The 26,817-nt window shown below is 42.7% G+C and overlaps 1 protein-coding gene across 1 annotated transcript; it reads left to right on the top strand.

Moving 5' to 3' along the window:
- Positions 1 to 966: 966 nt before the first annotated feature.
- Positions 967 to 22,821, top strand: LOC127645547 (cysteine-rich secretory protein LCCL domain-containing 1-like). Its single transcript, XM_052129201.1, has 16 exons — positions 967 to 1,135; positions 3,294 to 3,562; positions 6,876 to 6,994; positions 7,665 to 7,797; positions 12,932 to 13,047; positions 13,142 to 13,242; positions 13,931 to 14,098; positions 14,306 to 14,366; positions 14,461 to 14,527; positions 14,699 to 14,829; positions 14,914 to 14,957; positions 15,056 to 15,128; positions 15,255 to 15,324; positions 16,432 to 16,565; positions 16,906 to 16,998; positions 22,602 to 22,821. The coding sequence occupies exons 2-15, from the start codon at positions 3,305 to 3,307 to the stop codon at positions 16,955 to 16,957; spliced, it is 1,527 nt and encodes a 508-aa protein (XP_051985161.1). The 5' UTR covers positions 967 to 1,135; positions 3,294 to 3,304; the 3' UTR covers positions 16,958 to 16,998; positions 22,602 to 22,821.
- Positions 22,822 to 26,817: the final 3,996 nt, after the last annotated feature.

Here is a 26,817-nt window from a genome sequence, read left to right as displayed (position 1 = left end):
GCTCCTCCCGAACTTTGTTAATAAAACATCATTTAATAAAAAAGACTTGAAAACAAATATGATTCCTAACCATTTTATTTTATACAAAACCTGTTATCAGTATTTTTATATTTTTACTTAAATGTGCATATTAATGTAACTTTAATTAACGTAAACAAAAAACAAAATAATCTGAAAAGTCATCTTTTTTTTTTTTTTTTTAGCAGTCAGGAAGTTTTTTGCAGTAATTTGTTCAGTAATTTATTTATGGTAACACACTAACCCACTATTTGGGATAATGAACAGTTTTGTTTTTGATAGACTAAATATAGTCATATTAGGTATGTACTGTAGAGAAATACCTTATGATACAAATCAGCTGCTAGTGGAAGTGAAAAGACAAGCTAATTTCGTCAACTGTAATTGTGTGCTTATTCATATGCTTAAGATTGCATACTTATTTTCAATAAATATTGCAACAGTATTTATGATTGGAAAACGAAAAAAATGAAGTCTATTATGGTCTATATTCTATGATGATAGACTAGACCAGTTAATGTAGGTTTAACATCTGCGTTTTAGAAGATATACAGACTGTTTTAAAACATAATAAACAATGCTTTAGTATAGTGCGTTTGCTCTTTGACTGACAAACTTGACTTTTTCTGTAGTGTTTTGCGAGTCAGCTCCTGACTAGGGCTGGAAATCGATTGTAGCTACATACGCTCGGATTCAAAGTGTCAGAAGTGAATTCAGTCCATCAACGGTGCTCGCGCTCTTTTGAACTGGAAATAACCGTCAAATGATCTATCTCAAAATGACGCTGATCGTTAGAATCATTTTATTTTTTACAATACATTACAATCACATGCGTGTGAGCTGTTTGGAGTGGGCGTGGTTTAGGAAGTTACGCCTCATTGACCTCAAATCATGAGTATAAATGAGAAAAGCTGCCTCACAAGTTTAAACATTTGAACGTTCATCATTTTACCGCACAATGACTAATGGTGACTCGTGAAATTTGAAACGGAGAAAGCAATTAGATGGACAAGAGTAGGCCTATTTGAAATAATCCCCAAATTGCAGCGAATCATTATTTCAGTAACTTAACTCCGGACCTTGACGTCCCATCCACACACGGGACCGGACGCTGAAGGTAACTTGCTTGGCTTCAATTAAATGTAAAGAAGAACACTTAGAATTTTCTGTTAAATATGTGTAATACTATGTTGTTTGATTTGATGCTGCTGAACGGGTGTAACTACTGTAAAAGTAAAGAGTTATTCCAATACAGATTTGAGTGACTTCAAACACTTTAACGGTCAGTTTTAATGCAGGACACGACCATATGAAATATTGCGTGTGTGTGGCAAAAGGCGCACTCAAAAATCAATCACAAGTGGATCTTAGATGTGAAAGTGCTTACACTGCACTTTTCAGTCAAACTTTTATGAGCTGTTCTATTAATGAGCGTCCCCGCTAATGACTCGACACAAATTAAATGTATTATCATCATTCCATATTCCTAAGTCTTGCACAGTGTTATATATTTATGTACACAACTTTATTTATTTATTTATAAGAGTTGTACATTTGAATTGCATAATACAATCCGTTAAATTAAACTGTGGAATGTTTTTTTTAAATACTTTTTAATGACTATTCAATTCAATTGGATGTTATTTTTTTATGAAACTGAAATTTGTAAATCTTAAAAATATTTTTAGAGTGATTTCTCTCTCTCTCTCTCTCTCTCTCTCTCTCTCTCTCTCTCTCTCTCTCTCTCTCTCTATTATATTAATATAATATATTAATTTAAATACAATACATAATGCATATATATATATATATATATATATATATATATATATATATATATATATATATATATATATATATATACATACACACATATACACTCACCTAAAGGATCATTAGGAACACCTGTTCAATTTCTCATTAATGCAATTATCTAATCAACCAATCACATGGCAGTTGCTTCAGTGCATTTAGGGGCGTGGTCCTGGTCAAGACAATCTCCTGAACTCCAAACTGAATGTCAGAATGGGAAAGAAAGGTGATTTAAGCAATTTTGAGCGTGGCATGGTTGTTGGTGCCAGACGGGCCGGTCTGAGTATTTCACAATCTGCTCAGTTACTGGGATTTTCACGCACAACCATTTCTAGGGTTTACAAAGAATGGTGTGAAAAGGGAAAGGGGTGGGCGAAAATGCCTTGTTGATGCTAGAGGTCAGAGGAGAATGGGCTGACTGATTCAAGCTGATAGAAGAGCAACTTTGCCTGAAATAACCACTCGTTACAACCGAGGTATGCAGCAAAGCATTTGTGAAGCCACAACACGCACAACCTTGAGGCGGATGGGCTACAACAGCAGAAGACCCCACCGGGTACCACTCATCTCCACTACAAATAAGAAAAAGAGGCTACAATTTGCAAGAGCTCACCAAAATTGGACAGTTGAAGACTGGAAAAATGTTGCCTGGTCTGATGAGTCTCGATTTCTGTTGAGACATTCAGATGGTAGAGTCAGAATTTGGCGTAAACAGAATGAGAACATGGATCCATCATGCCTTGTTACCACTGTGCAGGCTGGTGGTGGTGGTGTAATGGTGTGGGGATGTTTTCTTGGCACACTTTAGGCCCCTTAGTGCCAATTGGGCATCGTTTAAATGCCACGGCCTACCTGAGCATTGTTTCTGACCATGTCCATCCCTTTATGGCCACCATGTACCCATCCTCTGATGGCTACTTCCAGCAGGATAATGCACCATGTCACAAAGCTCGAATCATTTCAAATTGGTTTCTTGAACATGACAATGAGTTCACTGTACTAAGATGGCCCCCACAGTCACCAGATCTCAACCCAATAGAGCATCTTTGGGATGTGGTGGAACGGGAGCTTTGTGCCCTGGATATGCATCCCACAAATCTCCATCAACTGCAAGATGCTATCCTATCAATATGGGCCAACATTTCTAAAGAATGCTTTCAGCACCTTGTTGAATCAATGCCACGTAGAATTAAGGCAGTTCTGAAGGCGAAAGGGGGTCAAACACAGTATTAGTGTTCCTAATAATCCTTTAGGTGAGTGTGTATATATATATATACATTATTATATTATATTATATTATGTATTGCATATAAATTCATAACTGAATTAAAATATTATATAATATATAATGAATATATTTAACATTTATGTTCGTAAACACAATTTACATTTACATTTGAAACAAAGTAATTTTGGTTTCACAGGCTGAGAAAAAATAAAGCTTTGTATTTTGTCACTGACAGTGTATGTAAACATGAAGTGTGGACGTGAAGACTGGTATAGTGGCCTTGTGCTGCTTCTGATTGTTCAAACTGTGGTCTCCGTGGTGATTCCCAATGCCACCCACTTGGAGGCTTTGCTGGAAAAATACATGGATAAAGATGAGGCGTGGTGGCAATCCAAGCCAAGGGGCAAGAGAGCAATTTCACAGAGCGATATCCAGCTCATTCTTGACCTGCATAATAAGCTGAGGGGGCAAGTGTATCCCCCTGCCTCAAACATGGAATACATGGTAAGACTGCATGATTCTCCCTCAGTCACAATCCTAGTAAATTATGGTGCTACATTTGAGGCCTGCTTCCTCTTCTGACCTCTTTCAAGCAATGCACATTTGGGATCGTATATAGATTTGCTGATGAATAAAAGAACTTTGATTGCCTGATATTCCAAAAATGAGACTTGGTTTGACCTGATTTGAGACAGTCAAGTCAATACAAAAATAAATTTCTTATGATTGTCCATCATGTAGAATACAATTAGCAATAGTCGGTGGTATTCAAACTGTGGCCCCCTGTGTATGTGTGTGAATCATTTGACTAATGATAGTTAAGAGCCAGTTTGAATTACAACAGTACTTAGAGACAAAACATGGACACCTTATTGGAAACTTGCCAAATATTTAGAAGTTAAATAGATTTATTGACAGCAAACTGCATGAGATTCAAAGAAAAGTAGATTATATATATCTGCCATGTAATGAAAACCTCTTATTAGATGTCATATAACTAAGTTGTCATATAAACCTAAGTTTAAGCCAAAGCAAACAGAAAGTATACATTATGCTACCAGATTTCAGGATTTTCCCTGACACTGACAAACTGTGCACAGCAAAACAGGTGCAAATTTCCCTTGGAATTTCAAAGTAAAAATCTTTTTTTTTTTTTGAGGGGGTCATGGGGGTTCTTATAATTTATGTAAATGTATGGAGGGCTCTGCCAAGCAATATTGAGTACCACACAAATGTGCACAAGGTTGCACCATGATAAATGAGGTACACTTTGTACAGATGCATTCAAGAACACTGAACTCCAGTCAAGTTTGTGGTCTACAACAAACAGTCCATCAACAAGGCCAAAACGCAGCTTCTCCTTCCCACATACTGTGGCTCACCTATTGTTCAAGGCACTCAGCCAGACCTCTCTTTGCTTCCTGAGCAGTGGGCCTTCACCAAATGAGACCTGATAATTCTACGGCTGCTTCTTCCAGCTGCATTACCATTGGCAACAATAGAGGCAAATGTTGATTCAGACCTAGAATGAACATAGAATGTAACCTTATGTTCTTGTGGCAAAACTAGTAGAGCATAGTGCTTAGACCATTAACATTGTGGGATTGAATCCCAGTGAATGCACATATTGAAGAAACTTGGACAAACTCTGCAATGCTATAACACTCATTTAGTTCTTAGGTTCAGCTTTAGTGTGTAACTAAACAGTGAATTGATGAATATGATTACATTTCCATGACTGCATGTGGATCAGTCCATATGACTGCTTACAATCAGATGTAAAAGGACATTTACCAAAACATTATTCTTAGTAAATTACTTTTGACTTGCTCTGGGACAACCCCCCTGAACCCAGTATACCTCAGCAAAGTTTTAAAGAATGTGTCTTTGAGTGGGGCCCAGGTAGGTGAGGAAACACCTCCACTCTCAATAGTCCTCTAATTACACTGAAAAGGAAGTGAAGGGAGTCACAGAGGATGCACATCTCCCAAATGTACCCAGATGGTTGGTGTAAAAGCAAATTAGTCATCACAACAAATAAACTATGTCAAGAGAGGTCTCAAAGGCCACATACAATCTCAATAGGTTTTGCATCTCTATGCACATTCAGCTAAGATGCAGTAAGTTTGCTACAGTCTTCAGTGTTTTAAAGGGATAGTTCACCCAAAAATAAAAATTATCTCATCATTTACTCACCCTCTTGCCATCCCAGATGTGTATGACTTTCTTTCTTCTGCTGAACACAAACACAGATTTAAAATATATATATACAGCTCAGCTCTGTAGGTCCATTCAATGCAAGTGCAGCCTAAAAGCAATCCATAAAGTCTTCAGTGATTAAATACATCCCTTCAGATGCAATATGAAAGATGTGGGTGAGAAAGAGATCAATGTCCACTTTAACTTTCACATTCTTCTTTTGTTTGTGGTGATTCACATTCTTCGTGCTTATCGTCACCTAGTGGACAGGAAGGGAGAACTTATAGTAAAAATGACCTAAATATTGATCTGTTTCTCCCCCACACCAATCACATCACTTCTGAAGACATGGATTTAACCACTGAGTCATTTGGATTACTTTTATACTGCCTTTATGTGCTTTTTGGAGCTTCAAAATCAGGCCACCATTCATTTGCATTGCATGGATCTACTGAGCTGAGATATTCTTCTAAAAATCATAATTTGTGTTCTGCAGAAGAAAGAAAGACATACACATCTGGGATGCCATGAGGGTGAGTAAATGATGAGAGAATTTGAATTTTTGAGTGATCTATTCCTTTAAAGACTTTATTTATAGATTTATAAGACTTTAATGAGTTATCACATGCTCGTTTCTGGCAAACATTTAGAGCTCATGTTATTTGTTTTGTTTTTTTCTCCCTATTGGTAATGCCCAATTCCCAATGCACTCAAAGTCCTCGTGGTGGGGTAGTGACTCGCCTCAATCCAGGTGGTGGAGGACAAATCTCTCTACCCTCCCTATCAACCAGGCCCTGGCTGGAGACATGGCTGGAGTCATTCAGCATGCCCTGTTTTCGAACTCGCGACTCCAGGGGTGGTTGTCAGCATCTTTACTCGCTGAGCTACCCAGGCCACCTAGAGTGCATGTTGTTGACATTCACAGGCCATTACACAGTACTGTTCCTGCTGTAGTCATGCTATCGAAAAATACGACTTAATACTCTATATACTGGATATTAATATCATCATTGCAAACTATAAAGGCAATGTTGGGCTCCAAGGTAAGATTTAAATGAAAATTCTTCTCTTTTTTCAGGTTATTCATTGTGCGATATAAAAGATCAGAATTATCAAGGTATAGTTCAAGAATAGTATATGTTGAGGACTGCCAGAATGGAATGCACCTTAGCCATGCACACATGGAACAGATTAGCACAGTGTGGCAAACTACACATTTGTAATTTTAAATTAAGCCTGATCTGTAGTGAAATAATCAGAACCCTGTGCAGAAAAGTACACTGAGCCTATTATTTTAAACAAAACAATTTAAACTACCCCAGGTAAACCTGTGGAGATCCTAAGCGCAGTGTTACTGTAATACGCATTTTGTCCCAAGCTAGTGAAACACAAATTCTTTATGGTTTTTAACTTCAACTGGCCCACTTTTAGATCCATACCAACCTTCTGGTTGAATCAAGCAATCAAATGTTTTTCGGAGGTGCTGTTTTGCTTCTCAGAACATACTCTTTTGTGTTTTAATGTTTGGACCTTTTACCTTTACTTAACATAAAAAGTATGACAGTTATACAGCAGCCATAATATTGATAAGCCTCACTCTGTGCTGTGTGTGGGACAGGTTTGGGATCCAGAACTGGAGAGGAGTGCTGAGCACTGGGCACTCACTTGTCTGTGGGAACATGGACCCTCTCACCTACTTACGCAAATTGGGCAGAACCTTGGAGCTCACTGGGGCAGGTGCTGTATTGGTAGTTGATAAAGACAATTGGGTAGTTGACAATACTTACAGCATTGAAGAACAGTGTTGTCCTGCAATGTGCTAAAGTCCGTCGAAACTATTTTAAACATAATATTTTCCTTTATAATTGTTATGCATGCTGCTTTATAGATCTAATTTTAATTGAGAGTCTACATGGAATATTTGTTCTTCTAAAAATTAATTTACAATAAAAGATTTCAAATGGAGTAAGTGAAGGCCAAAAGTTGATTAAAATGGGTCATATGTGACATAAATATATTTATGTATATAAATATATATAAAATCTTGATGTTCATGGACATTTTATGCATCAACTACCCATTTCCATTAGTATAAGGTAAACCAACAACATGTGGATTGGCATTTCGACACCCAGGCCTTCATTAGAGTTAAAAATTAAGGCCTGGGAGCTGAAAGACAATTGTTGCTGGTTTTCCTGTACCTTCTAGTGCTCTGTTATTTACATGCCCCATGTTAGATAGTGAAGTCACACCAGAATAACTTTCTAAAAGCAATTGCATCATTTATTATCAGCAAAAAAGCACTTCCAAATTTCAATTCTGAAACTTTTAAAAGAACTGCATCTGATTTTTTTCAGATCGCAGCCAAGGTATTAACTGTCATTGTTTTCAAAATTATCGTCTTTAGAGACAGGCCTCCAACATTTCATGTCCAAGCCTGGTATGATGAGGTGAGAGATTTCAGCTACCCTTATCCACAGGAGTGTAACCCTTACTGCCCATACAGATGCTCTGGACCTGTCTGCACACATTACACACAGGTAAAACCACAGTCACCATCTCAACAACACCAACTCCAAAGCTTTGCCAGAAAAATATGCATTTGTATATAATGTGCTCTTAAAGGGATAGTCCACCCAAAAATGAGAATTCTATTGTTCAAACCCCATGTGATTTACACCCAACTGTGGCGTTAGACAGAATGTTAGCCTCAGTCACCATTCGCTTTTATTACATCTTATTTCCATGCAATGAAAGTGAATGGTGACTGATGCTGTCAGTCCCTAATATTTTGCCTAAGATTTCCTTTTATGTTCCATGGTAGAAGGAAAGTCATGCAGGTTTGAAACAAAATGAGGGTGAGTAAATGATGATAGAATTTTCACTTTTGGGAGAACGGTCCTGTGGCAGCGGGGGCGTGGTCAAGCGCCCGTCCAGGAGAGAAAAGCGGTAAGGGCGCTCACACCTGAGCTAAAATGATGATTAACACCTGTGTCTAATTTCAGTAACATGAGGAGAGCGGCATAAAAGGGCAGCAGTGACGGAGCATGGGGGCCCGACAACCCGTCCAAGGAAAAAACCCCACAACACCGATATTGTGTATAGTGAACAAGAGAAATAAAAAGCTTACCCCTTAAGCTGACACCTGTTTCCGTCCCTTCCTTTGGCGGTTGTCACATTGGTGCGAAACCCGGGAACATTTATTTTTTTTTTTATGAGTTATGGAACAAGGTCGCCCCATAGAGTCCTCCCAGCTGGCGGAAATCCTCCAGTCCCTCGCTACTCTCCATCAAGGCCACCAACAATCCCTGCTTGAGCTCCGGCAGGATCAAGATCGGCGGTTCTTCGAGATCATGCGGGCTCAGGCAGAGGACCGACTTGCTATCCGGAGCCTCCTCAGCCAGGAGGCTGCGTCGGCCCCAGCCGCGACCCCGGACATTCACGCTACGCTGCCCCCACCCACGTTACAGAAGATGGGGGTAGCAGATGATCCTGAGGCCTTCCTCGACTTATTTGAGAAGACGGCTGAAATCTGGGGCTGGCCGCCCGAACAGTGGGCAGCCCGTCTAATTCCCCTCCTGTCCGGGAAGCACAACTCGCGGCACAACAACTGCCGGCGACTAACCTCCTGGCTTACTCTGACCTAAAGAGGGCCATTCTGCAACGGGTTGGTCGGAGCCGGAGGAGAATCGCCAGCTCTTCCGGAGCATGAAGCTTGAGAAGTCCGACCGCCCGTTTGCGTTTGCTCAAAGGCTCGGGGCGCCTGTCGGCGGTGGCTGCTCACGGGGGACCGCGACGTCGAGGAGTCATCGATCAGGTGGTACTGGAGCAATTCGCGCAGCGACTGCCCAGGAGAACGGCGGAATGGGTCCAGTGCCACCGCCCGGCGTCGCTGGAGGCAGCTGTTCAGCTCACGGAGGACCACTTGGCGGCGATACCGAGGCGGATGCGCCCTCCCCTCTCTCTCTCTCTCCCTTCCCTGTGTCTTCCCCTGCTTCTCCCCGTTCCCTCTCGCTCTGCTCTCTCCCCAGGGCCCGTTCCTGCCCCCGCAGGCGTGGAGGATACACCAGGCCAACTTCCCGGCCGTGGGAGAAACCGCCTAACCCTTCCCGTCCTTCAGCCGCTCTCCTCCTCAGGTGGTGGCGCCTGCCAGCTGCAGGTGCGGCCGTGGCGCCTGGGCCGGTCTGCTGGAGGTGCGGAGACCGGACCACTTCCCGATGTCCGCAGGCTGCCCGATCGGGCTGGGCATACGGTCAGTAGGATCCAGGGGGTACATACCAAGCATTGATGGATACCGGCTGTAATCAGACCACCATCCACCAACGCTTGGTTCAACCGGGGCTTTGGGCACAGCTAAGCGGGTGAGGGTGAGGTGTGTGCATGGGGATATTCACAAGTACCCCATGGTGACTTTAGCGATCAAATTCCGGGGAGAAAAACATAGTGTGGAGGCAGCGGTTAGTTCCCGCCTCACCCATCCGCTAATCTTGGGTACTGATTGGCCGAATTTTAGAAGTGTATTAGAGGGAGGCTGCTCCGAGTGACGAGGGAAGGGGCGAGGGGGTCACCCCTCCTCTCAGGGAGTTCCCTGAGGGGGACTTTCCCTTGGAGCAGTCGCGGGATGAAACCCTTAAGCACGCTTTTGACCAAGTGAGAGTAATCGATGGTCAACAACTCCGGCCGGGTATCGCCATTTCATATCCGTATTTTTCAGTTATTAAAGATCGGTTGTACAGAGTGGCGCGGGGCGGCTCAAACAAAGGAGGAGGTGACACAATTGTTGATTCCGCGGACGCCGGAAATGGTTTTCCAGGCGGCTCACTATAATCCTATGGCCGGTCACCTAGGGAGCGGAAAACACTTTTCGTCTAATAGCCCGTTTCTATTGGCGGGCATTGGCGGCGACGTCCGCAGGTGGTGTCGCGGCGTGCCGTGAATGTCAGCTGGTAAACCCACCGGCCACCCCAAAAGCGCCTTTGCGCCCCTTCCATTGATCGAGGTTCCCTTGAGAGAATTGGAATGGACCTCGTCGGGCCATTAGAGCGGACGTCACGCGGACATCGCTTTGTGTTAGTCCTGGTAGATTACGCAGCGGTATCCGGAAGCAGTGCCTCTGAGCAACATCTCAGCACGTAGTATTGCGGGGCACTCTTCAAAATAATCTCCGGTGGGGGTTCGAAAGAAATCCTCACCGACCAAGGCACTACTTTTATGTCACGAACGCTCGCGAACTTTACGAACTATTGGGCATTAAGTCGATTCGCACTAGCGTGTACCATCCTCAGACGGATGGATTGGTGGAACGATTTAATAAAACACTCAAAAATATGATTCAGTAAATTGCGTGCCGAAGACGCTAGGAAGTGGGATAAGTGGCTGGACCCCTTGTTGTTAGCAGTGCTGAGAGGTCCACTAAGCCTCCACGGGATTTTCCCCATTTGAGCTGCTGTGCAGGCGGCGCCCACGCGGGGTCCTCGGCGTCATCCGTGAAGCTTGGGAGGAGGGACCTTCTAATGCTAAAAATGAAATTCAATACGTTCTTGATCTTTGAGCAAAACTCCACACACTGGGGCAATTAACACAGGAGAATTTGCTCCAGGCTCAAGAACGCTAGCGCCGGCTGTATGACAGGGGTGCTCAGCTACGGGAATTTGCACGGGAGATAAAGTACTTGTACTACTCCCAACATCGAGCTCGAAATTACTCGCCAAGTGGCAAGGACCCTTTGTGGTCACCACGACGAGTTGGGGATCTCGATTATGAGGTTAAGCGTACCGATAGAGGGGCACGCATCAAATATATCACCTCAACCTCCTGAAATTGTGGAGGGAAGAGGCGGCCTCTGTGGCGTTAGCAACGGTAGTTCGGAGAGGCGGAGCTCGGACCGGAGGTAAACAAAGCCCGCAATCCTAACACCCGGTTCCTTGTGGAGACCACCTCTCCCCACGCCAACTCACAGAGGTTTCCGAACTTCAAAAGGAGTTTGCAGGCGTGTTCTCTCCCTACCGGGCTGCACAGACATCATACAACACCACATCGAGACCGAGGCGGGCGTAGTGGTGCGTTGCCGCCCCTATCAGCTTGCCCGAACACAAAAAGAAAATAGTTAGGGAAGAATTGGGCGCTGATGCTTGACATGGGAGTAATAGAAGAATCTCACAGCGATTGGTCCAGCCCGGTCGTCCTTGTTCCCAAGAGCGACGGGTCTGTGCGTTTCTGTGTGGATTATAGAAAAGTCAGCGTGTGTCTAAATTTGATGCATACCCAATGCCCGTGTTGATGAACTGCTTCGATCGGTTAGGTACTGCTCGGTTTTATTCGACCTTGGATCTAACGAAGGGATATTGGCAGATCCCTTGACACCAATATCCCGTGAAAAAGCGGCCTTCACCACGCCGTTCGGATTACACCAATTCGTGGCGCTTCCTTTCGGTTTGTTCGGGGCACCAGCCGCGTTTCAGCGCCTCATGGATAGGATCCTCAGACCGCATACTGCTTACGCCGCTGCCTATCTAGATGATATCATCATTTATAGCAATGATTGGCAGCGGCACTTACAACATCTGAGGGCCGTCCTGAGATGCGCTGCGGTGGCGGGGCTCACGGCAAACCGAAAAAGTGCTGCGGTTGAGCGTGTGGAGGTACGGTATCTGGGGTTCCACTTGGGTCATGGCCAGGTCGTCCCCAAATTGACAAGACACGGCGATTGCGACTTGCCCTAGACCCAAGACCAAAAAGGGGTGAGGCAGTTCCTGGGGCTGGCTGGCTATTACAGGCGGTTTGTACCTAATTATTCGGATGTCACCAGCCCGCTGACTGACCTTACTAAAAGGGGCTCCAGATCCGGTCCAATGGTCGGAGCAGTGCCAACAGGCATTTACACAGATTAAAGCTGCACTTTGTGGGGGCCGCTTTTGCATGCACCTGACTTCTCTCTCCCTTTTGTTTTTGCAGGCGGGCGCTTCAGACAGAGGGTTGGGGGCGTACTCTCACAGGTGGTGGAGGAGAGGAGTGCCGGTGCTGTACATTAGCGGAAGCTCTCCTTGAGGGAGACTAAGTACAGCACCGTGGAGAAGGAATGTCTGGCCATCAAGTGGGCGGTCCTCACCCTCCGATACTACCTGCTGGGGCGGGCCTTCACCCTCTGCTCGGATCATGCCCCACTGCAGTGGCTCCACCGCATGAAAGATACTAGCGCCGGATCACCCGTTGATATCTGGCCCTCCAGCCTTTTAAGTTCAAGGTGGTCCACAGACCGGGGGTGCAGATGGCTGCCGCTGACTTCCTCTCCAGAAATGGGGGAGTGGTAGGCAGGCGGATGACGCCCGGCCTGAGTCGGGCGGTGGGGGTATGTGGCAGCGGGGCGTGGTCAAGCGCCCGTCCGGGAGAGAAAGCGGTAAGGGCGCTCACACCTGAGCTAAAATGATGACTAACACCTGTGTCTAATTTCAGTAACATGAGGAAAGCTGCATAAAAGGGCAGCAGTGACGGAGCATGGGGGCCCGACAACCCGTCCAAGGAAAAAACCCCACAACACCGATATTGTGTATAGTGAACAAGAGAAATAAAAAGCTTACCCCTTAAGCTGACACCTGTTTCCGTCCCTTCCTTTGGCGGTTGTCACAGGTCCCTTTAAGTCAACCAATGTGATTTAATATTATGATTTGTTCACAGCTTGTTTGGGCCACAAGCAATAAGATTGGCTGTGCCATCAATGTGTGCTACAACATGAATGTTTGGGGGATGATCTGGGCCAAAGCTGTGTACCTGGTCTGCAATTACTCTCCTCCGTAAGAACACCCAGCTCTGCTTTGTCTTTTGTGATATACATATTTCTAAACATGCCTTATTCCTAGCTTTTGTAAATTTGCATCTTTTTCTCAGTGGTAACTGGTGGGGACATGCACCATACAAGCACGGAACCCCATGCTCTGCCTGTCCCCCCAGCTATGGGGGTGGATGCAGAAACAATCTCTGCTATAAAGGTAATTTTAGATAAACATAATTTTTTCATTAGTGAGTTAAAGGGATAATTCACCTAAAAATGTCAGTTCTCTCATCATTTATTCACCCTCATGCCATCCCATATGTGTATGACTTTCTTTCTTCAGCAGAACACAAACAAAGACTTTTAGAAAAGTATCTCAGCTCTGTAGGTCCATGCAATGCAAGTGAATGGTGATCAGACATTTGTAGCTCCAAAAATCACACAAATGTAACATAAAAGCAAACCATATGACTCCATGTTTAAATCCATATCCTCAGAAGTGATATAATAGGTATTACTGAGAAACAGAAACATTTTAAGCACTTTTTTACTCTAAATCTCCAGTTTAAGTTTCACTTTCATATATGAAACTAAACCGGCACCACATGGGACTTTTGGATGTAAAAGTGAAAGTGGTGATTTTGAGTATTATATTGCTTCTGAAGATATGGATTTAACCACTGGAGTCTTGTGAATTACTTCTATTTTTCCTTTATGTGATTTTGGAGCTACAAAGTCTGACCACCATTCACTTGCATTATATGGACCAAAAAAGCTGAGATATTCTTCTAAAAATCTTTGTTTGTATTCTGCTGAAAAAATAAACTCATACACATCTGGGATGGCATGAGGGCGAGTAAATGATGAAAGGATTTTTCATTTTTCATTTACTGTACTCTCTTTAGATGATGGCAGTCATACACAATATAGCCCTGAGACAGAAGAAAGTAACTATATCGAACCAGAACCCGAGCCAGTCCAAAGCCATGACCCTCACCACAGAGATGAGTCTCCAACACCTTCTCCCAATGAAAACGTTGAGACGAATGAAGTCATCAGCACTTCCCAAATGTGTAAGATGACTTGTTATTCAATTTTATGGGTTAAACTTCAGTTAAGATCAAGATATCCAAGAAAAGTTCCATGTTTTCATTCATTTAGCATAGGCGTTACTTTGTCTGTACTGTGCACCTTTATGTGTTACAAGCTGAGTGTGTATGTTTAATCAAATGATAATCAAACTTTAAACACTCTTGTCTTTTTTTTTTTTTTTTTTTAAGCTCAGCAAGTAGAATGTAAAACTATATTACGTGATCATTGCAAAGGAACTACCTGTAACAGGTAATTTGGATGACTCTTATGTTTATAGTTACAATAGTATGTGGTTGGATCATGGAACTATGAATTATTTAATGCCTGGTAAATCTTTTAATAGGTATGAATGCCCACCAGGTTGCTTGCACAACTATGGAAAAGTAATTGGATCAGTTAATTATGACTTGGTAAGTATTATTTTTTTTAAATCACAGTATTGTGCTTCATCCCATATTGGCTGATATCAAATACAATTTGTAAGCTGATTTATCCAGTTACATATTTTAAATACTGTGCTATTATGGATAGATTGTGGTCAGCTCAGGGTCTCTCTCATTAATGTTGTTTTTTTTTTCCAGCAATCCAGTATCTGTGGATGTGGCTTACATGCTGGAATAATAGATGATGATGGAGGCTGGCTGGATGTCACCAGGGTGGGCAGAAGGCAACGATTCTCAAAGTCCTTCAAGAATGGAGTTCAGACTCTAGCGTAAGTCACAGACCCCACATGTTTCATGCTGCTAGATGCAGTTTCAGCACTGCTCTCATTTTTGATTGTCATGTTGTTCCTCAGGAAAAATCAAAGTGCCAATGCCTTCACTGTATCAATTGTCCAAGGTCAGTGCGAGTATGTCAATCTGATCTTACTTTTTATGAGATAATGTTGCCAGATATTTCATAAAATAAATTTAACAACAATGTTTTGTGACTTCCAGTGAAAGCTGTTAACTGTGAAACCACAGTGTCACAATTCTGTCCTTTTAAGAAACCAGTCAGACACTGTCCCAGGTAAATTTATGTTATACAGAAATAAACTTGACAGATTATACAAAATACCAGATGGTAAAGAAAAAAAACTAAAAAAAAAAACTTTTTTGTTAGTAAAACAAAAACTAACATGATTGGTTTTTTCAGGTTGTATTGCCCACGTAACTGCTTGTATGACAGCTCTGCAAGAGTAATTGGAACCCACTATTATTCAGATGTAAGTCTTTGTGCATATTATTTTGATTTTAACTAAGGCTATGATTTTGAAACAAGATCTAAAGAAATGGTGTTGATTAGATTTATTTACTGTAAATATTCTTAATGTAGTTGTTTTGCCATTTACCAGACAGTATTGTTTAAGAATGAATTTTGTTGACGTTCATACCCCTAATTAAATGTTCTGTAAGGGATTTTAGCCGTTTTTGAATTTCTACCAGCCATTGAATTAGCCATGCCCCCCTCTTTCCGCGAACACACACAAACCCTAGAGTGAGTGTTTTGTTGAAGCAGATGGAGGGGGAGTGTCCCCTTGAACCTTTTGCTGTCTGACCCTGAGTGTTTCGTAGGAGCAGGGCACCTTACTGACACTTTTATATACCGACAAGCATATATGGGCTGCCCTGTGAACACACAATGATTGACAGGCAGAAAGTCTACTGCGAATCAAACAATCTGACTGAGGCCTGCTGACATCTTTTTCGCCACTGTTTACCAAGCCTAGGGCTGTTGCAGAGACAGATGTGATATTTTATGGCACTTATTTTGGTGATATCTGACAGGTTAGATGGACATTTTCTGCATGTCATTTTATAAAATAAAATGAAATATCCCTCAAAAAAACTTTTATTTTTATTTCAATACTTCACATTTATTTATCAAGTTATAATATATACACTATTTAAAGATTACTCTATTCAATTTGGTGGAAATTTGTCACATAATTAAAATGCATAAACCTTAAATAGTCTGAAGTGTGTATTGTGCAATCGCTGCCCTATTACAAATATTATGATGTCACCTACTGCTTTATTAGAACTACTGTAGTCTCATTCTCATTCAATTATTCTAAGATAATAAGATCTATGCTATCCACATAAATTGAAAAGCTTTTTTCTCTGATGATAGGTCAACAATTGTCTCGTTAAATTAAACATAACCTATAACTCAATAAAGTCTCCTGACTTACGTAAGTTACCGAACTTGTGCAATTAAATTTTCCTCTGGGTTGTTCTATTACATCTATTAAAAGTTAATAACTGTAACTGTTCTGTTACAATTACTGGAGAAAAATTTGATCTGTTTCTGTCTCTGTCCCACCGAGCAGAAGTCCAGTATATGTAGGGCAGCTATCCACGCAGGAGTGATTCGGAGTGACTCGGGTGGTTATCTGGACGTAATGCCTGTGGACAAGAGGAGACAATACAAGGGTTCCTACCAAAATGGAATTACCTCAGATAGGTACTATGTTGAGTCAGCTTCTCAGAGTCACTGCCATGTTGGCTTCAGCCTGGAAGTAACTCTCTTGACTTATTATCTAATATCCCTCTTTATGAGCTCAGTTGGATAACCTAATCATTATATTTAGTGGGTGGCTGAACCAAAATCTTAAAGAATTTGAGTTTCTGTAAAATAAAACCAGACCACCTACACGGTCTGGTTTTATTTTGATTGGCTAAATAGTATTTTGGGGGTATAATGAGTCTCTTAAAGGTGATTAATGAATCATACTGTATTTAAATCATGAATCCTTCTGTCGTGCTGGATTTTAATTAATATTGGCCATTATTCTTCCTTTTAGCCTACAGAATCCCACAGGAGGCAAAGCATTCAGAGTGTTTGCGGTCATTTGAAACCATTCTCCAAGGACGGATGCAAAGAAATAGAGCTCTTGGTAATGTAATAGGCAGTAATTACTGCACGTTTGGTTTGCTGGTCTTGCTGAGCTGCATTTAAGGCCAGTACTGTTACGAAAAATCTCCTCATGGGAAAAAAGACATTGATACCATCTGGTCCTGAGAAAACTGAGTCTCAATGTTTTCCATTTGTGTCCTTGCACATGTATATATATATATATATACTTTGTAAATATGGTGAATTCATTACAAGAAATCTTCTTGCATGTTTTTATGAAAACTATACAGTATGTTGCTTGTTCATCCAATGCTTGTTCATCCAAGTTATTTTATACACATAAAGATTTTAAGCATTTCTTGCAATGAGGAAACGGGGGTTATGCATGCAAACACATAAGTGTTACTGTCCAAATGTGTAGAACATGTCATCTGTTATAGTTATAAAGTTTTATTTTTGTACACCATATTTTTATATCAGTGTCAAAGGCTGTTCATTGATGTATATTGTGCTTTACAGTATATCTACATATGTTCAGAATTTGATACTGTAACAATCTGGCAGGCCAGGAAATAATTTACAGCTTCAGAAGAATGTGAAAAATGCACCTCAAAAGGAGCCATATTGGAGAGTGGAGATACATTGTTTCTTATGTATTATCATGCAATCTCAAAATAATGATATGCTATCTGTCACGGTATTTAAATCCTATGTCTCTTCCTTGTCTCGTGCCTTGTTCATATTGTGTGTGTGTGTGTGCGTGAATGTGTGGGCGTGTTGCTTGTTACTGTGATTAGCGCTCTGCCGCAATCACTCCTCTTACCAGCTGTACCTCATTCCCATTCCCTTTAAATTCTCACCACTCTCTCATCTTCTTGTCAGATAGTTGTTTGTGATGTCCAGTGTTGTTCTCCACTCTGAAGTTCCAGTCCAGTTCTCTCGTTGTTCCTGTTTCATGTTCTGTTGCTGTTTCCCGGATTCTTCGTGTCCGTTCTACACTTCTCATCACTCTTCTCACCACGATCACCTGACCATTGGAGACTCTGCGCCACTAGACCATTACCCCGGACTTTTCCCAATCTTCACATTTTGCTGTTAATAAACCAACTGTCACTTGCAACTTGCTTCCTAGTTTCATTCCGTTACAGAACGATCTGACCACAAGATGGAAGCAGCGAGTAACAGTTCAGACAGCCTAGAAGAATTACGTGATGAACAGCAGATTTCAGTATGGAGAACCAAGAGAAGAATCTCAATGACACGGCTCACGCTGTCCAGGCTCTAGTGGCGTAGGTGTCCGGACTCACCCAGCAAATTCAACTTCTGCGAGCTCCCACTGCGCCACCCGCACCGCTGATTCCTCAACCACCACCAGCGGCCCCCTCCCAGTCGGAGCCCCGCCTACCAGTTCCAGAGTTATATTCAGGTGAACCTAATTTTTGCCGAGCTTTTCTAACACGATGCTCAATGCATTTTTCTCTACAACCCAGGACATTCTGTGATGAAAGAACCAAGGTTGCCTTTGTTCTGACGCTACTTTCTGGGAGAGCGGCTCTATGGGGAACGGCGGTGTGGGAGAATCAAGACGAATGCTGCGCCTCTTTTCAAACACTCTCCGTGGAGATGAAGCGAGTTTTTGACTGTGCTGTCTCAGGTAGAGAGGCAGCCAGAGTGCTGGCCGACTTGCGTCAGGGAGAGAGATCTGTATCAGACTTTTCTATTGAGTTCCGGACGCTAGCGGCGGAGAGCCAATGGAACGAGGAGGCGCAGTGGGACATGTTCCTGCATGGGCTGGCTGACCGCGTCCAGAAGGAGATATACGCCATGGATCTTCCCACCAAGCTCAACGACTTGATCGCCCTGGCGCTTAGAGTGGACGCAAGGTTGTCCAGAGTGGAACGGCGAGTACTGAACCAACCACCCATCGGGACGAGTTGGCGGCCAATGCTCTGGAGGCGGGGCGCGTTCAGCCCCGTCTGTGATCCCGAGCCCATGCAGGTGGGTCGAGCCCGGCTTTCTCGGGAGGAGAGGGAAAGGCGGAGATCCCAGGGACTTTGCTTGTACTGTGGAGGAGCTGGACATTTTGCCTACAACTGTCCTTTAAAAGGATCCGCCCGATAGTAAGTATGAGGCTACTATCGGTTGGGATCTCCGCCGAGAAGACCTCATCCACATCTACCCTCCTTCCGGTAAGTCTTCAATGGTCCAATCACCGTCACGACTGCCGAGCACTGCTGGATTCTGGGGCCGAAGGAAATTTCATGGACTACACCTTTGCACTTAACCACCAAGTTCCCCTCAAGTCTCTCACTCACCGGATCGCTGTACACGCCCTCAATGGCCAGAAACTTCCCACCATTTCCCTAGCCACTGAAGACATCACTCTCGTCACGTCTGGCAATCATGCCGAGACCATCTCCTTCTACATACTGGACACTCCTCTTGCCCCCATCATCCTTGGTCATCCCTGGCTCACCCATCACAATCCAAGAGTGGACTGGCAGTCTAAGTCTGTGTCAGCGTGGAGCAATCAATGTCATAAGTCTTGTCTTGTTTCTGCCTGTCCGTCTGTTTTTGTCTCTGTTTTTCAGGAAGAGGTGGTGGATTTAGCTAACGTGCCCGCGGAGTACCTGGACCTGAAGGAGGTGTTCAGTAAGTCTCGGGCGGCTTCTCTCCCTCCACATCGTCCCTATGACTGTGCCATAGAGTTATTGCCAGGTACATCTCCGCCTAAAGGCAAGTTATATTCACTCTCGGTTCCAGAGAGGGAGGCTATGGAGAAATATATTTCTGATTCTCTAGCTAGTGGATTCATCCGCCCTTCCTCTTCTCCAGCGGGGGCGGGATTCTTTTTTGTGGGGAAGAAGGATGGATCTCTGCGACCTTGTATTGATTACCGGAAGCTGAATAACATCACGGTAAAGAATACTTATCCTCTGCCGTTGATGTCTTCAGCTTTTGAGAGGTTGCAGGGAGCATCTATCTTCACGAAATTGGATTTACGTAATGCTTATCATTTGGTCCGCATCAGGGAGGGGGATGAATGGAAAACCGCTTTTAACACCCCCAGGGGGCACTTTGAATACTTGGTCATGCCGTTCGGCCTGTCCAACTCCCCAGCGGTCTTCCAGGCACTCGTCAATGACGTGCTGCGAGACATGGTTGATCAGTTCATATATGTTTACCTGGATGACATATTGATTTTTTCTTCGTCTCTCCAGGAACATGTGCAGCACATCCGGCTAGTGCTTCAGAGATTGCTAGAGAATGGGCTTTTTGTCAAGGCAGAGAAATGCGTTTTTCATGCACAGTCTGTTCCTTTCTTAGGGTACATCGTGTCGGTTGAGGGAATGCGCATGGATCCTGAGAAGATCAAGGCTGTGGTAGATTGGCCAAGTCCAGAGTCTCGTAAGGCCCTACTGAGGTTCCTGGGGTTCGCCAATTTCTACCGGCGTTTCATTCGCAATTTCAGTCAACTAGCCGCACCTCTGACCGCCTTGACCTCCCCCAGAACAACGTTCAGGTGGTCAGACGCAGCTGAGGCTGCGTTTGCCAAACTGAAATGTTTCTTTGTTTCAGCCCCCATCCTGATAACCCCTGATCCATCACGTCAGTTCGTGGTAGAGGTCGATGCGTCAGAGGTGGGGGTAGGCGCAGTGTTATCCCAGCGTTCTCCTTCAGACGACAAGATACACCCTTGCGCGTTTCTTTCTCATCGCTTGTCCTCAGCCGAGCGTAATTATGACATTGGTAACAGAGAGTTGTTGGCAGTCAAGTTAGCTTTGGAGGAATGGCGCCACTGGTTGGAGGGTTCGGGGTACCTTTTATCGTCTGGACCGATCACAAGAACTTGGAATATATTCGCACAGCTAAAAGATTAAACTCCAGGCAGGCTCGGTGGGCTCTTTTTTCGGTCATTTTGATTTTACTGTCTCGTACCGCCCGGGTTCCAAGAACATCAAACCCGATTCTTTATCTCGTATTTTTGATCACTCCGAGCGCCCGTCTACTCCGAGTGCATTTTACCAGAGGCGCTATTCATCTCTACACTCACATGGGAGATCGAATCGAAGGTCAAGACGGCCTTAGAAGGGGTAACGCCCGGCTCGGTGCCCACCGAACCGTTTGTTTGTGCCGGAGGGTTACGGTCCAGCGTTATTCAGTGGGGACATTGTTCTAATGTGGCTTGTCATCCAGGAGTTAATCGAACTAGATTTTTAGTCAAGCAACGATTCTGGTGGCCTTTGATGGCTCGTGGCGTTCACAGTTTTGTTTTGGCTTGCTCAGTCTGTGCCACTGGTAAGAGTTCCAATCGACCCCCAGATGGGTTACTTCAACCGCTGCCGGTGCCATCGAGACCCTGGTCCCATATCGCTCTAGATTTTATCACCGCCCTCCCACCCTCACAGGGACACACGGTAGTTTTAACCGTGGTGGACCGGTTCTCGAGCGGCCCACTTCATTCCCTTGCCCAAATTACCCTCTGCCAAGGAGACAGCGGTGATTGTCATTGACCACGTCTTTCGGCTACATGGCCTCCCGACAGATGTGGTCTCTGACAGAGGACCCCAATTTGTGTCAAAATTTTGGCGAGAATTTTGTAAATTACTGGGAGCGACTGTTAGTCTGTCCTCAGGGTTTCATCCCCAGAGCAATGGTCAATCTGAGCGAGCCAACCAGGATCTGGAGAGAACGTTACGATGTTTGGTATCCAAGAATCCTTCCTCATGGAGTCAACAACTGTCATTTGTTGAGTACGCCCACAACACGTTACCAGTATCATCCATGGGCCTATCTCCGTTTGAGTGTAGTGTAGGTTACCAGCCACCTATTTTTCCTAGTCTGGAATCCGAAGTCGTGGTCCCCTCCACTCATGCCTTCGTCCAGAGGTGTCACCGCACTTGGACTAGGGCCCGTGAGACTCTACTCCAAGTGGGGTCACGCACCAAGGCCAAAGCTGATCGCCACCGGTCTAGGCCTCCCGTATACGTCGTTGGTCAAAAAGTGTGGCTTTCTACTAAGAACATTCCTCTACGTTCCGTATCTAATAAACTTGCACCTAAATTCATTGGCCCGTTCGCTGTCACCAAGATTGTTAGTCCGGTGGCAGTCCGCCTCAACCTTCCTCCAGCGTACAGGAGAATTCACACCGTATTTCATGTATCCAAAATAAAACCCGTCTTATATTCCCGCATTAACCCGCCGGTTCCGGTTCCCCCCCCCCCCCCCCGCCGCGACCGTAGATGGGGAACCTACTTATTCGGTCAACTATTCTGGACTCAAGACGGAGGGGACGCAGATTTCAGTACCTGGTGGACTGGGAAGGTTACGGTCCGGAGGAGAGAAGTTGGGTGCCGGCCAGAGACATTCTGGATCACTCCCTTATCGATGACTACAATCGGCAGGTAAGGGAGCCTGGGAACGCCAGGAGGCGTTCCTAGGGGGAGGGGTACTTTCACGGTATTTAAATCCTATGTCTCTTCCTTGTCTCGTGCCTTGTTCATATTGTGTGTGTGTGTGCGTGAATGTGTGGGCGTGTTGCTTGTTACCGTGATTAGCGCTCTGCCGCAATCACTCCTCTTACCAGCTGTACCTCATTCCCATTCCCTTTAAATTCTCACCACTCTCTCATCTCCTTGTCAGATCGTTGTTTGTGATGTCCAGTGTTGTTCTCCACTCTGAAGTTCCAGTCCAGTTCTCTCGTTGTTCCTGTTTCATGTTCTGTTGCTGTTTCCCGGATTCTTCGTGTCCGTTCTACACTTCTCATCACTCTTCTCACCACGATCACCTGACCATTGGAGACTCTGCGCCACTAGACCATTACCCCGGACTTTTCCCAATCTTCACATTTTGCTGTTAATAAACCAACTGTCACTTGCAACTTGCTTCCTAGTTTCATTCCGTTACACTATCATATAGACATCATTTATTTGATCATAAACATGACTCTTATTCATCTGTTACAAATGATATTTGCATCATGCTTTGACTTTATGCTTAAAGTAATCCATGAGATTCTTACATCTTATTTTAAATACTTTTATTATAATTTTTTACAATGGTGCCCACACAATGGACAATTTTGAGGTATTTCTGCTATTCTTGGCTGTCCCACTGCACACAACTGTGTTGTTATTTCAAATTCAAGACTATACAAATCACAGATGGTGCCTCTGCACCTTGAAGAATGAAACCCCAAAGCACCTCATGTTAAAACACTCAGCTTCTGCTGGCAGTGCACCGGCACCACAGACAAAGAGGGACATTGTGTGTATGTTAGTGTATGTGATGAGTGTGATGATTTCAATCTCACTTCCTGGGGTGCATTTCCTCCATGTAAGTCACAGATGTGCTTGAGCAGGTAATTACAGGCTCTCTGTCACTCACCTTGACCTCTCTCATTTTCTGTTTGGCCTCTCAGGCTCCTCTCAGATGCCTCTCTTAAGTCATCTTGATCTCAATATAATTACCTTCAGGCTTAGAGGCCACAAGAGTTTATCAAAAAATCACAAGTGTTTTTTCTACCTTAATCATAGCTGTCATATCTGTATTTACAGTATATTCACAAAAACACTTAGACTTGTAAGGTGAGAGTGTTCTTAAAGTACTTAAAAACCAACATTAACATTTCACAGTCACATTCCCATGTGAGATCACATAATGCAAACAAAGCTACAGGTGCTAACAGTACCTTCTCTGTAGTATCTGAGGCATGTATACATGTTATACGTGATATAACTCATTCCTGTCCATTTCAAAACTGGTTTAAAAAAAGAAGTAGTTCACCAAAAAAGGAGACTGTCAGTCCCTAATATTATATCAACTGTTGTTTGGAAGCTGTACAGGTTTGGAAAAAGATTAAGATGACTAAAATGTGACAATGGTCATTTTTGGAAGAGCAATTTTTTTAATCAGTAGCTAATAAACGTTTCCTATCTTTTGTAAACCTTGTTTTTTTTCATAGAAGCCCTCTGGACAATAGTGACCAAACTGTTAGACCACCATTGCCAGGGGATCTGCCTGCAAGTTGTGTGTAATGGAGGAACTTCCTAGAAAAGGCTGGTAAAACTTTAATGTAATAAGAGGTGATCTGTACATGATCTCCAGAGAGAAAAGGCATGCATCAGAGCTCTGTCAAAATTCACGGGCCAGTGTGGCAGAAATATGAGCTGGAAGGGGATAAGGACATGTCTGTGCTCAGATACTGAGAAGGCACAACAGCCAAACTGATTCTGCATTTGTACATGAAGCAAAGTGGCATTGCAAGTGAAAAAAGAAAAAAGGTATTGTGGCCAAAGTTGTATAATTTCTACATTTATTTGCATATTGACTACTTAAGTCTCTAACAGAACCAATGTGGATGTATTCTCTATATTCTCTGTTGTGGATAAGTGACTGTGAAACAGCACAAGTTTCACATGCTCATGTGTTCTTGGTAAAGGTCCAAGTTCTGAAGACAGTGTGACATTTTATTTTATACTGGCACCAAGCAGCCTGTTGGCTGAATGCTTATAAACTGTAATAAAGCATCTGGGTGGTTAATATTGTGGTCAATGCTGAAATTGTAAAATTTAATTCAACAATTTACTTTCTGTTTTCTGCCTGCAATATCAACAGTTATGTTCAGAATGGTATATTAGCTAACTACTTAAGGAGTACTGCACAGTTCATACTGAATGCTGGCTACAATGCTGGAAGCAAAAAAGTATGCTACATTGCTGTCAAATGACCCTCAGGTTCCATGTTTAATTCAACGAGTGACATCTAGTTATTATCTCGTAAATACATTTTTTGTTTTTATTTAAATTTTGGTTAAAGATGTCTTAAAGCTTGGCCGTACGATTAAATAATAAGTCAAGAAAGAGATGTTCAAAATTCAGCAAATATTACTCACCGTTCCTTCATCACACTGGGAATGAAAGGACAAGTTAAAAAAAAATGTCATGCATTGTGAGATAGTGTTGCATGCAGTGTGCTCTGCTGTATATGGCACATTTTGGCAAATGTAGTTCACTGTAAAAAAAAAAAAAAAAAAAAAAACATCGTAATTTTAATGGCAAAAGACTGTAAAAAGCTATACAGTAAAAAAAAATTATTGGTTAGTGGGTAGTTACCTTAAAATATATGGTAATTGTTTTTATATATATATATTTATAAAGAGAATACATGTAGTTTTACGGTAACATTTTTAAAAATGTTTTGGTAAAAGGTAAAAAGTATGATTTTCTATATAATTAACAGTAAAAATGTATATTATGTTTAACAAGGGAGTACATTATTGTTAAAACTACGGTAAAAAACAACAAAAGCTCCCAGAATTCCCTGCATGACAGTTCATTTCATTATATTTTATGGGAATAGTTATGTTTCTTCTTATTTGTAATTTAAATTATGTACATTGGGGGGTGTTCTGTGTTATATTTGATGTAGTTTAGTTAATGTTTATTACATTATTTTAATTTCACGTTCATTACCCTGATGGTGTTAAGTGTTTGTATGAGTGACACGGAGCATTGTCTCTGCATGTTAATTGCTCATAGCTCCAGGAAGGACCTCTACTGATGAACTTCATGTCATCATGTGCCCTTTTGTAATTACTATGATGATTAACAATACATTATATCTAAACAGCAGATTTTTACACTTTCAGAAGTTTAATATATCAAGTTTAATATTTAATGCATGTATAATGATGGTAATGCACCATAAAATATACAGGCATCAAAATTACATCCCATAAAGCCTAAAATGTGGTTATCGTATTTTTTATGGTGAACTTCAGCTGCCAGATTTTTACCATAAAATGAACAGGATTTTCTTTACAGTGTAGGTCATCCGGGTAGTCCAATCATACAGAACATTGGCATACTGTGCACAGTATACATAAAATATTCTCATTAATTTCTCACCCTCATGACATCCCAGACTTGCATTACTTTCATTCTTCTGCTGAACACAAACAAAGATTTGTAAAAGAGTATTTCAGCTCTGTAGGTCCTCACAATGCAAGTTAATAGGTACCAAAATATTTAAGTTCCAAAGTAAATCTCAAGACTCTCGTGGTTAAATCAATGTTTTCAGAAGTGATAGTACAGTACATGTGGGTGGAAAACAGATCAATAATTTTCTACTATAATTTGTCCTCCCTTCCCAGAAGGTGGTGATATGCAAAAAGAATGTGAATCGCCAAAAAAACACTAGAAAAAAAATATGAAAGTGAAATTGGAGATTTGTTGTAAAATAAGACTAAAATATTTATCTGTTCCTCACTCAAACTTATCCTTTCGCTTCTGAAGATATGATTTAACCACTAGAGTCTTATGGATTACTTTTATGCTGCCTTTGTGCTTTTGGAGATTCAAAGTTCTGGTCACCATTCACTTGCATTGTATGGACCTACAGAGCTTAGAAATTCTTCTAAAAGTCTTTGTGTTCAATAAAAAAATGGGGGTGAGTACTTTAAAGCTAGCGCTCCAAACTATCAACACCATATCACTAAACATTATCAGTATACAGTCCAGTTAGTCCATAACAGTCCAAACATGATTATATGTAGTTACTGTACTAATCAACAGAGGTGGGAGCAAGTCACACATGTTCATGTCACAAGCAAGTCTCAAGTCTTAACCATCAATTTTCGAGCAAGTCAAGTCAAGTTGTGGTGACGGCGTATTGGGCTAAAGCACATCACTGTTAATCAGAAGGTCATTGGTTCGATTCCCACAGCCACCACCATTGTGTCCTTGAGCAAGGTACTTAACTCCTGGTTGCTCTGGGAGGATTGTCCCTGTAATAGGTGCACTGTCCACTGTAAGTTGCTTTGGATAAAAGCATCGGCCAAATGCATAAATGTACATGT

The sequence above is a fragment of the Xyrauchen texanus genome, chromosome 6 (genome assembly GCF_025860055.1).
Source record: "Xyrauchen texanus isolate HMW12.3.18 chromosome 6, RBS_HiC_50CHRs, whole genome shotgun sequence".
Classification (NCBI taxonomy): Eukaryota; Metazoa; Chordata; class Actinopteri; order Cypriniformes; family Catostomidae; genus Xyrauchen; species Xyrauchen texanus.
The sequence above is the reverse complement of the archived record's forward strand: the minus strand, read 5'-3'. Positions and strand labels throughout refer to the sequence as shown.